Source organism: Brachionichthys hirsutus, chromosome 8 (genome assembly GCF_040956055.1).
Source record: "Brachionichthys hirsutus isolate HB-005 chromosome 8, CSIRO-AGI_Bhir_v1, whole genome shotgun sequence".
NCBI classification, from domain to species: domain Eukaryota; kingdom Metazoa; phylum Chordata; class Actinopteri; order Lophiiformes; family Brachionichthyidae; genus Brachionichthys; species Brachionichthys hirsutus.
The window spans coordinates 16,070,750-16,087,531 of record NC_090904.1 but is presented as its reverse complement, the minus strand read 5'-3'; the positions used below and the strand labels follow the sequence as shown (position 1 = coordinate 16,087,531).

General features: G+C 46.8%; 1 protein-coding gene across 1 annotated transcript in view; it reads left to right on the top strand.

The window, feature by feature from the left end:
* The first annotated feature begins 942 nt into the window (after positions 1 to 942).
* Positions 943 to 16,782, top strand: part of chd5 (chromodomain helicase DNA binding protein 5) — a 109,745-nt gene continuing 93,905 nt past the window's right edge. Inside the window, exons 1-8 of the mRNA XM_068742181.1 lie at positions 943 to 1,089; positions 6,401 to 6,613; positions 7,173 to 7,291; positions 7,770 to 8,008; positions 8,086 to 8,198; positions 8,279 to 8,393; positions 8,916 to 9,082; positions 16,265 to 16,480. Of these exons, the coding sequence (XP_068598282.1) occupies positions 943 to 1,089; positions 6,401 to 6,613; positions 7,173 to 7,291; positions 7,770 to 8,008; positions 8,086 to 8,198; positions 8,279 to 8,393; positions 8,916 to 9,082; positions 16,265 to 16,480 (1,329 nt within the window). The remainder of the gene's footprint in view (positions 1,090 to 6,400; positions 6,614 to 7,172; positions 7,292 to 7,769; positions 8,009 to 8,085; positions 8,199 to 8,278; positions 8,394 to 8,915; positions 9,083 to 16,264; positions 16,481 to 16,782) is intronic.

Below are 16,782 nucleotides of genomic sequence, written 5' to 3'. Positions count from 1 at the left end.
AACCCTTAGCCCCTTCTATCCAGCCCTGTGGTGACTATAATCCCTACCCATTTATCAAGGTAAAAAGGATTGTAACATCCAGTCCCATTCCGGTATGCAGTCAGACAAGTTTGGCTCAGGGATGAGGATGCCCCTGCCGTGCAGAGTCCAGTGCACTTTGGGTAATAACACCATATCCTGTGTTTGTAAAACTGACTTTTTTGATCACCTTAGTTGCCATACTATCACCAGACAGGTATTTGTCAAGAACACAGCCCAAATAGGTAATCTCTTCTTTGCTGGAGATTACTGTATTATCGACTGTGACCTTGAAATCATCAACATTTATCTCACGTAGAGAGTGTTTAGACCCAAAAAGAATCGATTCGGTTTTACCAAGATGTAGTGACAGTTTGTTATCCGTAAGCCAAGTACGGATTCTGGTGACCTCAGAGCTGAGAGCTTCCTCAACCTGCACTTTGTCCTCTCCCGAAATCAGGAGTGCTGAGTCATCAGCAAACAGGAACAATTTGCAGTTACAGGCAGCACTCATGTCGTTAATGTATAGGAGGAACAGTAACGGCCCTAGAATGCTTCCATCCAACCATCCATCCAACCATCCGTCCATCCATCCATCCATCTGTCCATCCATCATCCGTCCGTCCGTCCATCCATCATCCATGCATCCGTCTGTCCATACATGCATCCATCCATCATCCATCCGTCCATCCATCCATCCATACGTACATCCCTCCGTCTGTCCATCCGTCCGTCCGTCCATCCATCATCCATGCATCCATCTGTCCGTCCATCCATCCATCCATCCATCGTCATGATTCATTTCTGGTGGTCACAGATTCTCAATCTAGTGATTTCACGATCAATATAACGATTCAGACTCACTGCAAGCTGAACTCACATTGTACTTGATGTGGTCGACATGGCACACATGAACTCATGAATATGTATTTGTGTCCAGATGAAGATGACGAAGGTGAGAGCAACTCTCTTTCCCTCACGCCCCTTGACTGCTTCTTCCCTGACAACAAGCCCCTCAAACATCAAAAGAAAGAGGGCAAAATGGCCAAAGTTCAGAAGAGGAAAAAGGAGGTAAGGTCCTTCACTCAACACTTAGCTCAAGCATTATTGTAGTATTTCACAAACATCTGTGTTTGGATGCCAGGTGGCCCCTGTGATCTAAATGAGAGGTGGAGGTGTTAGCTAACAGTCCCACCGTGGAGACATCATCAGTTCTGCTGAGTCAGCAGCTGGCAGAGAACCCCGGGGGGGGGGGGGGTCCTGGGCTGACTACTTTTTTTAATGTTTTGGTTTAATCGTTTAATCACAGTAAAACGTGTGAACGGGGGAGCGATCAGGCCGCCCAAAGGGGCAACATGTCTGTGAGCTCCGGGTTCGAGCGGCTGACGCGCTAGCACGACATCAAGCTGGCACCGACTGTCAGCAGCTAAATGGAGTGCAGTCCGGCAGTGGGAGGAAATGGGTACAGCAGCATGAAGTCAGCCTCCCGTATGTTATGTCCTGATTTATCCCTGCAACATTTATGCTGGAGACTGCGTTCTAAAGAATTACCACACTGAGAAACACATCCTCCTAAATTATTTATTCTGGGTGAGTTAATATGCAACACTCACACAAAGGATTTCAGAGCTGGTTTCTCCTGACAGGGACTCTTAAGAGTATTCCTGTGAAGAACCCGGAACTAAGGGACCGCTCTCGTTTGATCTAACTTGCTACTTGCACTGGGGGGCATCCTATCAAGGATCAGCGTCTATGTGTGTGGCTTTGTATTGTAATCAGAGTTGTGTGATATGGTGTGATTATGGTGCGTTTTGGGTGTGTGCATGTTTGTTTAAGGTGAATGCTGTCATGGTTGCTTGCTCTTAATCATGTTTCCGTGCTCACCTATTTCCTGTTTCTGCCGAGATTATATGGACCAGTGTTTCCCAACCTTTTTTGAGCCGCGGCACATTTTTTTCATTTACAAAATCCTGCGTCACACCACCAACCAAAATGACACAAAATGACACTCTAACAGTACATATTAGATTAGATGACCTTTATTATAGTACATATAGTTAATAATATAGTTTTTTATGTATTTATACTCGGGGTGAAACCTGGGGCTGTTTGGATGAACACAAAATGGATATCCTGCAGTAATGGTAGAAAGACACACACGAAGCTCTTCCTCAGCAGCTCTCAGTCTCTCTGTTTTTAGTTTTTATTGCCGTCGAGCTTGAGAAGCTCAGCTCACACAGATATGTGGTTGAAAATGGGAGCAATGTCAGAATAGCTTTGTTGGCTAGAACGGGGAACTCCTTGGCAACAGATAACCAGAAACTGTCCAAAGGAAGATCAGCAAAGTTTAGCTTTAAACCACCATCTTGTTTCAGTTCAGAGTTCCTCTTGCTCCTTTGAAGTCAGGTCCTTTCCAGCACCGGATGCTGAGCTGTATGGTTTCCTAACCCAGTCAAGCATTCTGTGGAGGCTGAATAGAAATAAAATGACAACTTCTCCAAGAGTTTTCAAATGTGGGCCAATCACCTGGCACATTGCAGCAGCGTTCCCATCATGCATTTCCTCAGTGAGTGGGAACATCTCAAAGTTCCCACGCTGCACCTGTTGTTTCCAGAGCTGCACCTTTAAACGGAATCCGTTCATTTGATCAGTGTGTTCAGTTCAGTTCAGTTCAGTTCAGAGCTTTATTGTCCCTCAAGGGGAAATTTGTTTTGCAGCAGAGGACAACAACAACAACAACAACAGTAACACAATCACAATGCACAGGACGACATGGAACATGTAAAGTAAAACAGTAAAAACAACCTTAAAAAAGATAAATAAATCTGTCCTCTCTCTGGGATGGAGGCCCTAATGAATAAAGTGCTGCTGAGCAGAGCAGACCAGTGAAGGTTAGTGCAGGTTAAGAACATTTATTGCACTTGGGACAAATGAAAATTTAAATCTATTGCTCTTTATCCTGGGGAGCTTGTATCTCCGCCCAGAGCGTAGAAGAACAAACTCCTCCAAGAGAGGGTGATCCGAGCTGGACAGAATCGACCGTGCCTTCAGCGACACCTGCCGGTCAAAGATCTCAGCCAAGGAAAGCTGCTGTGAGCCGATGGCTTCACTCGCTACCTTCACAATGCTGGACAAACTGTTTTTGTTTTGCACTGAGAGATTTCCATACCAGGAAATTATACAGAAGGTTAAAATGGACTCGATAAAAGATTTATAAAATAAGACCATCAAAGTTTTGTCCACATTAAAAGTGTTCAGTCTGCGCAGAAAGTGGAGTCTCTGCAGACCCTTTTTGCAGATTGCAGCAGAGTTTTGGTCGTGCTTCAGCTCATAATCAATCACCGTTCCCGGTACTTGTATGACTCGACTGCCTCGACCAGAGAGCCCTCGATTGCAGTTGGTACAGTTGAGTTTGATGTTTTCCTGAAGTCGATAGCCATGTCTTTAGTTTTGTTCATGTTCAGCTTGAGGAGGTTGTCGCACCGCTCCACAAAGTCGTCCACGACCGGCCCATGCTCGACTTCACCATCCTGGAGCAGACTGTTAAAACAGTGTCGTCTGCAAACTTTAAAAGATGCCTATCTTTATGGTTGCTCCGGCAGTCATTTGTGTATAAAATAAATAATAATGGGGACAGGACACACCCCTGGGGCGAGCCTGTGGACGGCAGCCGCTTCTGGGATAGAGCACCATTAGCCTAACTGACTGGGGTCTACATGTTAAAGTCCAGTACCCATTTTACGAAACCTGCATCTAGATTAAAAATGAAAATCAACCGCGCCTCTTCGTCCTTGCGCCGTTTCAAGGTGCGTTCAAGTGCAAAAGAAAAATCTGAAAAATTGCATTCAAACTCCACGAAGCAGCAAAGTCGCGGAAGATGAACCGCATTATATCGAGGGACTACTGTACATATAAATAGAAATAAAAGCAAAAAATGTTAATAGAAATACAAATATATAAAACACGATTACAAAATTTTAAATACATGTGGAAATACAGTAAATACAATTAAAGCCACAAGCGGCGTCAAAGGCCCTCGTGGGCCGACGGGCCGATGAGCTGACGCGACGAGACACGCCGCTTTTGGCCTGAGTGCTTTATCAGTGTTTTTATTTGAGCTGCATTAGTTTCACTTTTAAAGCGTCCAGGTAGGAAAGGTCAATAAGTGTTTAAAATTTGGTTTTGATCGGAGTGTGTGTGTACAAACGGGATAAATTTTTGGTGTTCAAAAAATCTCAAAATTCTACCTCAAGTACCACACGCGGCACGGAAACCATAAAATGTATAAAAATAATTTGGATATCTTTTGATGCCCCAAGTCTCTAGATGGTGTACACTGAATTTCAGCTCATTTGGTGAAACCCCCTAGGAGGAGTTCTTTCAAATGCACCATCAGCGGCCATAATAATAATTTTTTTTTGGCCTGACTTGACGCATGTCTGTACCGAATTTCGTGGCTGTCCGATAAGGTTGGCGTCGGACCCCTCCCCATAGGCGCAATGCATTTTGATTTTTGTAGGTGGCGCTGTCGTGCCAGTTTTTCATGCCCAACTGTGAAACACATAAAAGTAATTTTTCACCAGATCTGAATTTGGTTCAAAATTCGGTGCGTTTTCGAGTATGTTCAGGGGTCAAATTGCTGTTAAAGTGCAGAACAAAGAAGAAAGAAAAAGAAAGAATTTATTTTTTTCAACTCAAAAACAATATAGTTTTTTTTCTGAGTACGCGATTACTATATAAAATACAGTCAGAATGCTCTCGACGAGCGCTATGCGTCTGTGGGTGGTGGGGGTTGCTGAGGAGAACTTTTTGCTCATCATTTTTAGCTAGCTAGAGCTCTGGACACCCAGGGGGCAGAGCAGGAGCAGCGGGACTCCCGTGGGCTAAGAGCTAACTCTTTGTGGAACACAGGAGCTCTTCGTGTTTTTGCAGTTGTGCATTTTTGTCCTGTTGAACACGGTTTTAAATCGTATGGAAATAAGATGTGTGAAGTTTGAACATTGACTGTGGCATTCTTTACAGAGCTATTGTGGGGAGCATCTAATTTGATTACTGATCACCCCCCAGAGGTAGAGGCACCCTCTTTTTTCTGATGGCAGTGCCCTCATTAGTGCTTAGTGATGTGCATGTAGCATCGAGGCTGTTGCACAGTACCAGCTTTCCTTTGCACTGGTTTCGCTTCTTTGCATTTCCCTCCTCCATGCCCATCCCCCACCCACAATCTTCAATTTACTCTCGCTCCCTACCACTCTTCCTTCTTTTTATGCATAAATGACATTTGTCTAGACGGGTGCACCAGCTCTGCAACCACAGGGCCCGTTATGCAAACGTGTCTGATTGGATGGCGTGATTCCATTGGCTGCAATTTGATAGAGTAAGTGTGGGAAGACAGATGGATCTATGGGTGAATAGATAGAAGGAAAGAATGAGATAGAGATGGAGGGAACTGTAGAGAGAAAGAACGAAAATGGGGGGTGAGATGTGAAAGAGAAAAAGTGAGCGAAAAGGGAGGCGTGTGGTGGGGGTGGGTGAGCTATGAGAGTGAAAACAAGCAGGAGAGAGAGCTGGAGCCAGACACTGCTCAAATCTGGTTGCCATGGCAACACAGCCAGGCTGCTGGTAGGGTTCGCCGGTGCTGCGGCAACGTGAGCCTTTCCACTGCGCTACCTCTTCATGGAGCCACACAGGCCTGCTGCGCAACAGGCAGCCAGCAGGGCGCAGAGCTGCGTGCACTAAATATCCGCTTAGCACACGCACGCACACACGCACACGCACACGCACACGCACACGCACACGCACACGCACACGCACACGCACCAGAAATCTTGAACATATGCACCGCTCCTGATCATAAAAATGACACCTGTTTACTTATTTTTGCATAATTCCTTCCACATGGTGTTAAACAGGCAGGATTCAGCACAGATCATCTTTGAATGCTGATTGGATGAGGTCCTCTGCTTCTAGATTTTCAATTGTTGTCAAAGCCTCTAGTAATGGGGAGCATGATTCTGCTGGGACTTTCTTATCAGCTCACCTCTCATCTCGTCATCACAGGCAGAGTTAAGTAAAGCAGTGACACTTTAGAATTACGTGATTAACTTTTTGCAAATTCCATCAAGAAGAAGCTTTCATCAAAAGCGCCTCACACACTGATGGCACATTTCGGGTAATCTCTGTGAAAACTCTTTCCCAGCTAAAATGAAAGCTCTGCTAATTTGCCCCCAGACAGACATGAGCTGCGGCTCAGTTCTGTAACTTGATGTCAGCTTTAGTTACTCCCAGCCATGTATCAAGTAGCTTCCTGCTGCTGATTATTAACAAAGCACCATTGTCCACTCCTTCATCCATAATCTTTCTGTGTTCTTGCCAAATGCTGCAGGGAGGACTCCAGGCAAGGATTGACAGTGACTTGGAGGAGACATCTGAGGTGGAGGAGGAACGAGGACGTCCAGAAATAGGCTTGGAGAGTGAAAATAGCACTTATAGCCCAATCAAGAAGAAGAAGAAACCCAAGGAGAAGAAAGAGAAGAAGCACAGAAGGAAGAAAAGAGATGAGGAGGAGGAGGATGACGATGATGATGGGAACATGAAAGTTAGTGTAGCTCCATTAGCCCGACACAGATCACGCCTTGAGCTCGATTCTGCATTTTCAATGTCCCATGGAGTCATATTAACGTGATCAGCTCTTGATATAATAATGTAATAATAACTCCTGCTACAATAAGCCAAACTACAAAGAGTAACCTTTTGGAAAGCTACCGAGGCAGGAAGGATATAGGAGCAACATAATGACCAAATTCATGACTTGTGATTACATTAATTGATTCTTTATTGCCCACATTGTGACAGGCTAGTACCGGCCGGTATTGTATCTTGTATGGACTACAAATACCATGAAAAGTTAAAGGAATGTGATAAAGACGGGTTTCATGGCTTGAGAGGAAAGTGCAGTATATCTAAAAATATTCTAAAGGTTTATAGATGGAATACATGATTAGTCCGACTTCCTTAAAATCATTCCTTATTGTACCCTTTAATTGTCCAAATGTCGAGGTAAGCTGAGCAGGTCACAGAGACATGTTCCCCCTCTGCAGGAGATGAATCGGAATCCCGTCTCACAGTTAAGGATTGAACTCTTCTCTGTTTCCCAGGAACCCAAGTCGTCCAGCCAGTTGATGCACGAGTGGGGTCTGGAGGATGTTCAGTATGGCTTCACTGAGGATGACTATAAAACCATCACTAACTACAAAGCTTTCAGCCAGTTCCTCAGGCAAGCTTCTAATTTCATTCCCTGTTCTGTTTGGGTGTGATGAGCAAAACGCTGTTCTTCTTTTAACGTTTGGAATGGAATGGAAAGCTTTTACTGTCAGTGTCATCACATTACAAGTACAGTGCAACAATGAAACGAGAGTCGCTGAGTGAGCATCGGCTGCAGCAAATAAAGAGTCAGCCTCACCTGGGCCCGTCTGGCTTGGCTAAGCCTGTGTTAGCATGAGCTCGCGCGGCATCCCCTGCGAGTCGTCATTGCTGACTGGATGACAGGAAGGATCTGAGACCCTCGAGCTTTCACAGGCGAGGGTGCCAGACCTCAAGCTGTCGTCTGACAAATCCCAAACATGACATGCACACAGCAAGGCAAGGAGAGGCCAGGGCGTTCCACCAGGTCTGAGAGAAGAAGAAAATATATCAACAAGAATGAAGTAGGGCTGAACAAAGCTGTTGTCTCCTCTCCCCTCGGTTTTTCTCAGGCCTCTCATTGCCAAGAAGAACCCCAAGATTCCCATGTCAAAGATGATGACAGTGTTAGGGGCCAAGTGGCGAGAGTTCAGCGCCAACAATCCATTCAAAGGCGCATCTGCCACCGCTGTGGCCGCCGCCGTGGCAGCCGCCGTGGAAACCGTTACTGTGGCTCAGCCAACATCTGTCAGCAGCAGCCAGCCGAACTCTCAGCTGCCAATCAAAAAAGCCAAAACCAAAGAGGGAAAGGGTAAGGCCCAGCGTTCAATGATGGAACATGTGCATGTACTTTGTGGTTGGTGCGTCTAATGACTCTCTGTGACTCAGGACAAGGCGTTAGAAAGAGAAGCAAGACTGGGAAAGAGGTAAAGAAGAAGCCCAAGCCGAAGAAAACCAAATCAAAGTCGGGCCAAAGTGGGAAGAAGAAGAAAGCGTCCTCGGTTAGTCCTGTTTGTCTCATTCAAGTTTATTCATCCTTTCACTGTCCACCGCTCTATGTTATGTTTGGTTGTGTTTCCAGAGTGAAGATGACTTCCTGGAGGAGTCAGACTTTGATGACATCAGCATCCACAGTGCCTCTGTGCTTTCAGATACAAGCAAGAAAAAATCCAGACGTGCGAGAAAAAAAAGGAAAAGTATGCCCGTACTTCTTAAATGTTCTCTGTCGTAAGAATCACGATGTTATTTACGTCTTGAATGTGGTTATATTGAGGAAATTCAAATCAATTTTGATTTGTAAATGTTTTTTATAGATGAAAATTCACTCTTTATTCCTTATAATTTATGACTCAGTCCTATGCTGATGCAAAGTCAAGTGAAGATTTGTCTGCCAAACTGGAGTCCAGAAAACCAGCCCACCAAAGTTATTTTAAGCAAAAACTGCAACTGAAAACAACCCAGAAATAAAGCAATAATCCACGTCTCCAGGAGACCAGCCTCAGATGGGTTGCACACTTTAATATCACTTTTAGCTAAATGTATTAATGATAATAATGGTGTGAATAAAATATTGTATTTTAAATTTGCAAATGTAAATTTGCAGTCCTTCATTGATTTGCTGCAATATATTTAAGGTATAGATATGCTTTAAGTACGTTATACCATTAATAGCTGTGTATATGTGAATTAATGCATGTCTGCCTCTTTACGATCTCCAGAGGAAGATGGGGACGGTTATGAGACAGACCACCAGGATTATTGTGAGGTTTGCCAGCAGGGTGGAGAGATCATCCTGTGTGACACCTGTCCAAGAGCGTACCACCTTGTCTGTCTGGAACCAGAGCTGGAGAAGGCCCCTGAGGGCAAATGGAGCTGTCCACACTGTGTAAGTAGACATATAGTATACATATACATTGTTGTCTCGCCGCCCCCCCCCCCCCCCCCGTGCAGTATGGTGTTTCCTTCAAGCTCGGGTCCTCTACCAGAGACCTTGGAGCTTGAGGGTTCTCTACAGGATCTTAGCTGTCCCTAGGACTGCGCTCTTCTGGACGGAGATGTCGGATGTTGTTCCTGGCATCTGTTGGAGCCATGCGCCCAGCTTGGGGGTTACTGCCTCTAGTGCCCGGATCAATACTGACACCACTGTTGCCTTCACTCCCCACATTTTCTCCAGCTCTTCCATCAGCCCTTGGTATTTCTCGAGCTTTTTGTGTTCTTTCTTCCTGATGTTGGGTCTTGCGACCCCACTCGGAGATGCTGGGCCGCCCAGACGTTGTCCTCCTCTGGAGTTGACCTTGGGGTTTACTCCTGAAGCCTTTCCATCCCATACATCCGACTGAGAAGGAGCGCCAGGAGTCTTGTCCATTGGTGTGAGAAGTCATTGCACTGGGCAGCTACCACCTACTTCAAACTGGGCTGCCCCCAGCCAGTGAGGTGCTGTGCCATCATTGTTCACCTACTCGACTGGGTGCATAGTGCTTAGGGGACCCTCCTGACAAGTGAACAAGAAATTGCACCATGTGCCCTGGACTCTGCTGATCTTCAGCCATCATCCACGAGGAGCTAGCTCAGCTTAACATCGACGTCGCCTATCTCCAGGAAACTCGGCTGGGCGAGAAAATCAGACTAAAAAAATCAGACTAAGAAAAAAAAAAGAAAACCAGATTACACTTAATTTGGCAAAGTTTGTCTCAGGATGAGCCCAGACAGCACATTGTAGGTTTTGCAGTGAGGAACTCACTCTCCGCATGAAGATGTCAGCAGACTTCATCTCTGCTTGGACTCTTACCTCCACCCCAGAAGCCAAGGATCAATTCTACGACACTCTGGATGCAGCAGTGTCCAGAATTCCAAGATCTGTGTGCCTATCCTTGCTCGGCAACTTCAATGGCCGCATTGGGAATGTCTGGCAAGCATGGCCTATCTGCCTCGACCACTTTGGCATTGGTAGGATGACTGAGAACGGGCAAAGATTGCTTGTACTTTGTTGTCACCCCACCCTGTGCACCACCAACAGCTACTTCAAGTGTAAGGAGCTGCAGAGAGTGTCTTGGAGAAACCAGAGCTCTCACTCCTGTCACCAGTAAGACCTCATCATCACCAGGAGAGTGGTCCTCAGTAGCGTCCTTCACACAAGAAGCTACCACAGTGCCGATTGTGATACGGAGCACTCGCTAGTTGCCAGCAAGGTCAGGCTGAAGTCCAGAAAGAACCACCACTCCAAAATGTAGGGCAACCAGCAACCCCAGCGACGTGGATGCAAAGTGGTCTCACCTCCGTGATGCTATCTACAACTCAGGCATCGCCGCATTCGGGAAGAAAGAACAAAATAATCCTGACTGGTTTGAGGCACACTGGGACAAAATTCAGCCAGCCACAGAGGCCGAGAGGAAAGCGCTGCTGGCTCACAAGCAGAACTCTTGCACGAAAACACACAACCCGCCCGCCGGTGGGCCAAGGAGTACTGGCAGAACCTGTGTGCCAACATCCAGCTAGCTGTCGACTGCGGTCACGCAAAGTGGATGTGTGAGGAGATTAAAATAGCTCTTCTCAAAGCAAAGAATGGGGAGGACATTACTGACCAAAGCAAGCAGCTGCAGCATTGGGTCGAGCACTACCCCAAGCTGTACTCGACCTGGAACATCATCACAGACGCTGCCCTCGACGCCTTGCCTGGTCAACCAGTCATGGAGGAGTTTGAGCACGGGAAGCAAACCATTCTTTACCAACTCCATGAACTCCTATGCCACAGTGGACATTATCCTCTCCCTCCATCAGCTGTAGGAGAAGGGTTGAGAGCAGCAGCAGCCATTGTTCCTCACTTTTGTGGCCTTTGACTTGGTGGGCCAAAGCTGGCACTTCCACATTGGTTGCTGCCCAAATTCCTCGCGATCATCGTTGCTTTCCACCAGGACATGCAGAGCAAGGTCTGCTTCAATGGGGCCACCTTTGATGCCTTCCCAGTCAGCAGTGGAATCAGGCTTTTCCGAAGTCGAGCCCTTCGAGGAAACAAATTAGAACCTGGCAACTACCGCCCTGTTTCCATCCTTTGTTCCATCTCAAAGGTTATGGAGAGAATAATCCAGGAGCAAATCAACCGCTACCTCGCCGAGCATAGCCTGCTCTTTGAATTCCAATCGGGCTTCAGAACATCCCACTCCACTGACACGTGCCTCATATATCTGACCGACTACGTCAAGCGTGAAGTAGACTCGGGCAAATACTGCGGCATGGTTATGCTGGACCTCCAGAAGGCCTTTGACACCGTTAACCATTCAATCCTATTGAATAAACTAGGGGCGATTGGTTTTGATAGCACATCAGTAAACTGGATGAAATCAAGATTCAAGATTCAAGAGTTTTATTATCACTATGCTAACATAACAAAATCGTGTGAAGGCCCACGGCTTCAGGCACACATAGGGACATAAAACAAAAACCAAAATCTCTCCGAAAACAACGATATATATACACAGAGAGAATGCGACTGAGAATCCAGCAAATAGTGCAAAACAGCAACAGCAGCACAGCGGGACAGGCACAGAGCACAGAGCATTCCGAGTCCCAGATCGCTACAAGGGAACGACTGCTTTCACAGCCCGGGGGAAGAAGCTGTTCCTGAGCCTCGTAGTGCTGCTTCTTATTGTCCTGAACCGCTTCCCTGATGGGAGCGGGACAAACAGTTTGTGGCCCGGGTGGGTGGGGTCTGTGGCGATGCGTCTGGCCCTCCTCTGGACTCTGGAGGTGTAAACAGAGTCCAAATCAGGCAGACGGTGACCCACAATCCCCTGAGCTGTCCTCACCACCCGGGATAGGTCCTTCCTGTCCTGCGCCGTGCAGCTGCCGTACCACACAGTCGTACTGAGACACAGGATGCTCTCTATCGTGGCCCGGTAGAAGTCTTCAAGCAGAACAGAGGAGAGTCCAGCCCGCTTCAGCTTCCTGAGGAAGAAGAGCCGTTGCTGGGCCTTCTTCACCAGGTGTCTGGTGTTGAGTGTCCAGGAGAGGTCAGAGGAAATGTGGATGCCCAGGAATTTAATGTTCTCTACACGCTCCACTGCTTCCCCTCGTATGCACAGGGGGGCGTGTTCAGTCTTCCTGGACCTCCTGTAGTCCACTATGACCTCCTTGGTCTTGCTGGTGTTCAGAACAAGGCTGTTGCTCGAGCACCACAGCATCAGGTTCTGGACCTCCTCTCTGTAGTGGGTCTCATCGTTGTTGGAGATGTGACCAACCACAGTGGTGTCGTCAGCAAACTTCACAACCATGTTTGTGGAGTGGACGGCAGAGCAGTCGTGGGTGAGTCGTACCTCCTCCTCATACCTTGAGGGACGAGAGCAAATGGTGGACATAAACGGAACCTTGTCCTCGTCCCTCCTGGTGAGCTGTGGGGTTCCTCAAGGCAGCATTCTAGGGCCGTTACTGTTCCTCCTATACATTAACGACATGAATGCTGCCTGTAACTGCAAATTGTTCCTGTTTGCTGATGACTCAGCACTCCTGATTTTGGGAGAGGACAAAGTGCAGGTTGAGGAAGCTCTCAGCTCTGAGGTCACCAGAATCCGTACTTGGCTTACGGATAACAAACTGTCACTACATCTTGGAAAAACAGAATCTGTCCTTTTTGGGTCAAGACACTCTCTAAGTGAGATAAATGTTAATGATTTCAAGGTCACAGTCGATAATACAGTAATCTCCAGCAAAGAAGAGATTACCTATTTGGGCTGTGTTCTTGACAAATACCTGTCTGGCGATAGTATGGCAACTAAGGTGATCAAAAAAGTCAATCAAAGAACAAGATTTTTGGGCAGAATGTCTGCTTTTGTCAACAAAAGTGCTCTCCGGACTCTTGCTGGAGCCTCGTTCAGCCCCTCTTTGACTATGCTAGCACCTCCTGGTATTCCAACATCAAATTGTTCCTGAAAACCAGGCTCCAAACTTCCCAAAATAAACTCATTTGGCTACTCCTCAATCTGGGGCCCATGACCCACCTTCTTCCGAGCCATTTTGCGAGCCTAAAATGACAGGGTTAAACAAATCAAAATGGGATTGGCTTTTAAAATAGTCAATGCAGCTCTGCCCTCAGGCCCCTCAATCCCTGCATACCTGACTAAACACCGTCAAAGATTTAGTGACACCCACAGCCACAAGGGCTTTTTTGAAACGCTCCTCTTAGACAGGATGTTTGACTGTATTTGTACTGTAATACATGCTACTGTTTGACTGTACCTGTACTCTAACATTCTATCTAATAAATATATTCTTCATCATCATCACAGGGGATGTGGTTGTACCTACCCTTCCTGCTTGCAGTCTGTCGGTGAGGAAGTTGTGGATGAAGTGGATCAGATGGGGAGAGGTCTTGAGTTGGTGTAGTTTCTGGATCAGCAAGTGTTTCTGTAGGGTGTTGAAGGCGGAACTAAAGTCCACAAAGAGGATCCTGGCAGAGTTACCTGGGGAATCCAGGTGTTGTAGGAGAAGGTGTAGCAGGCAGGCCACAGCATCCTCTGTGCCCCTCTTTGCCCTGTAGGCAAATTGAAGGGGGTCCAGGTGTGGGGTGACAAATGGAAGTATGATGTTCACCAGCAGTTTCTCCAGGCACTTCATTATTATGGATGTTAGGGCTATGGGGCGGTAGTGATTTAATTCTGTGGGTCTGGGTTGTTTTGGTACCGGGATTATGATAGCAGTTTTCCATAGTGTGGGTATTGTAGCAGTCCAGTAAGATTGGCAGAAGAGGGAGTGCAGTATTGGAGAGAGCTCCATAGCACAGATCTTGAGCACCCTGCCTGGGATGCCATCAGGTCCTGAAGCTTTGCAGGGCTTGCAGCAGCTCAGTTGGTGTCGTACCTCCTCCTCTGTAAAGGGGACTGGTTCTTCAGGGTCTGGTGGTGGGAGGGCTCTCAGCAAACGCTGACACTCGAATGAGAAGTTATGATTATCAAAACGGGTGTAAAATGTGTTCAGATCTATGAAGAAATTTTCCGGATCGCTAAATGTGCATGTAGATTTGGGTTTCCATCCTGTCAGAGTTTTCACCTTCTTGAAGGCTTCCTTGGTGTTCATACTGCTAAATTCTGTTTCAAGTTTGTTTTTGTAGTCCAGTTTTGTTCTAAAGACCTGATTTTTTATGTTCCTATTTGTTGCCTTAAGGCTGGTCCAGTCCTTGTGCATGAAGGATTTGTGTTTTTCTTTTAAGCTTTAAGCTAGGCGTTAATGGAGTGCAGTTAGCTTCTTAAGCCAGTAGGGGTGAATCATGTCATGTCCTGGAGCTGTCCTATGTTGGACACTTGTCTGGATATCTGCTGTTGTGATGACTACTGGGTCTTGTTCTGGGTTGTTGCTGTGCTCTGACTAAGTATCCCAGCCATTGGCCATTAGTGCTGTGCGATCCTTCTTTTTACCAGATACTCTTCCAGTACTGTTCAGTCTCAGCCCTGGGTGGGTCTGCTGTGATCTTGCTACCCTGCCACTGAGAGTAGACCTTAGCTGGATTTGTTGGAGAACATCATGCTGATTCTCCTGGCATCTGCTTCTCTTGTGTACCTCTTTAGGCGGGTAGCTAGGGCTGTGGACAGCTTGCTGTATTTCTTGGGCAGTTCTTTCCTTAGATTCACATCTCTGCTCAGTTCTGTAAGGAGGCTAACTTTGCTCTGTGCTGCCATGATTTTTGCCTTGAGCCTCCTTTTTCATGGAGGTCCCTGTTCCTTCCGGCTGCTCATCTTGTAGCCAAACGTCTCTAGAATTACTGATGCTACTGCTAATCAGCTGATTGGTCTCTTTGTTACTTAGCCTTGGCAAGCAGGAGGTAGCTGAGTTCCCCAGGACTTCATGATCTTCTCTCTCTCCCTATCTGTTCTGTTCTTTGGTCACACACATATGTGTACAGTATATATGTGTGTGTGTGTGTGTGTTTATATATAAATATATATAAATACTATATTTATATATATAATACCAAATTATTATGATTTTGATTTTTTGCATTTCCATTGCAACAACTTGGTGCAGGATTTGGCACCAAATGAAAGAATCTTCCCTGTCACACCTCGAGGCGGGGCGGGATCACCACCTCACAGTCCTCCTGCAATTAGCTTCATTCCCATCACCTGTGCTCCTGCCACCACCTGCACCTCATCAGTCTGGACACTATTTCTACCCAGCTCAGTCCTCTGCTCCCCGCCAGATTGTCAGTGATGCATCCTACTTTCCAGCACTTGAACCAGACCTCCCGTGCACCGACCCTGCCTGTTTCCCGGACCCTGCCTCTTCGCCTGCCCCTTGTGTTCCGTCTGCCTGGCCTGCCTTACCACCCGGTGTCTGACCCTCGCTTGTCCCTTGGACCTGTCTCTACGCCTGCCCCCCCCCCCTGTCTGCCTGACCTGCCTTACCACCCGGTGTCTGACCCTCGCCTGTCCCTTGGACCTGTCTCTACGCCTGCCCCCCCCCCCCCCCCCCTGTCTGCCTGACCTGCATTACCACCAAAAATAAACATTGTCCACTCCGTTCTTCTGCGAATCATGCAGGAGCCACAGGTAGAGCTTGGACGTGCAGAGTGCACGCAGTATCTTGTGAACGCCCCCCCACTGTGACATCACAGGCGAAAAGAGGCGCTACCAGACATGTTTCAATACTCGATTACAGACTACACAGACTACGCAGGATTGACTGATGGTTTATTTAGCAGTTTTTGGGTTGGTAATGACCCGAAACCACCAAATACGAGTGTAGAAACATGGGAAAAGTGATTTCTTTCATAATATGTTTCCTTTAAGAAGAAGAGTCTCTGTTGTAGCTTCTTGGTGATGTGCTGAGTGTTCAGGCGAGATCCTCACTGTTTGAAGGTCTTCACCCTCTCCACCTGATGTGTCTCTCCTTCTCAGCTCGAGAATCATCTAACTCGTACTAACTAGCTAACATGCTAGTTAGCACTTTAAGCATATTTAAGTCTATCTTTCCTATATTTGTTGATGTCTACCTGAGTCAAATAATCATCATCTTTTCTTCTACAATGAAAAATATGAGATGTCTAAAGAGTATTTAACTCTGCGAAACCGTGTGTCCCCAGGAAAAAGACGGTATCCAGTGGGAGGCCAAAGATGATGAGGAGGAGGAAGACGCAGTAGGCGAGGAAGAGGATGACCACATGGAGTTCTGCAGAGTGTGTAAAGATGGAGGAGAACTGCTGTGCTGTGACACTTGCCCGTCCTCCTACCACATCCACTGCCTCAATCCTCCTCTCCCAGAGATCCCTAACGGGGAATGGCTGTGTCCTCGCTGCATGGTGAGTGAGATCACTGGTTGTTTACGGGAACAAGTTTACCATCACAACAGCTGGTAGCCTGAGATGTTTATGTATACAGTACATTCTCCACTTCCTGCCCAACGTTAGTAGCAGGACAACTTATCAATTTGTTGTAGAGCCACATGACAGCCAAACGACCAATCACAATCACACCAATCACCAATTCACCTGTATTTTGCATGTTTTAGGGGGTTCCTCCAAAAACATGCAATTTAGGTGAATTGATCAATTCAAATTGTCCGTAGGTATGAGTGTGTGCGTGAGTGGCCGTCCATCTCTGT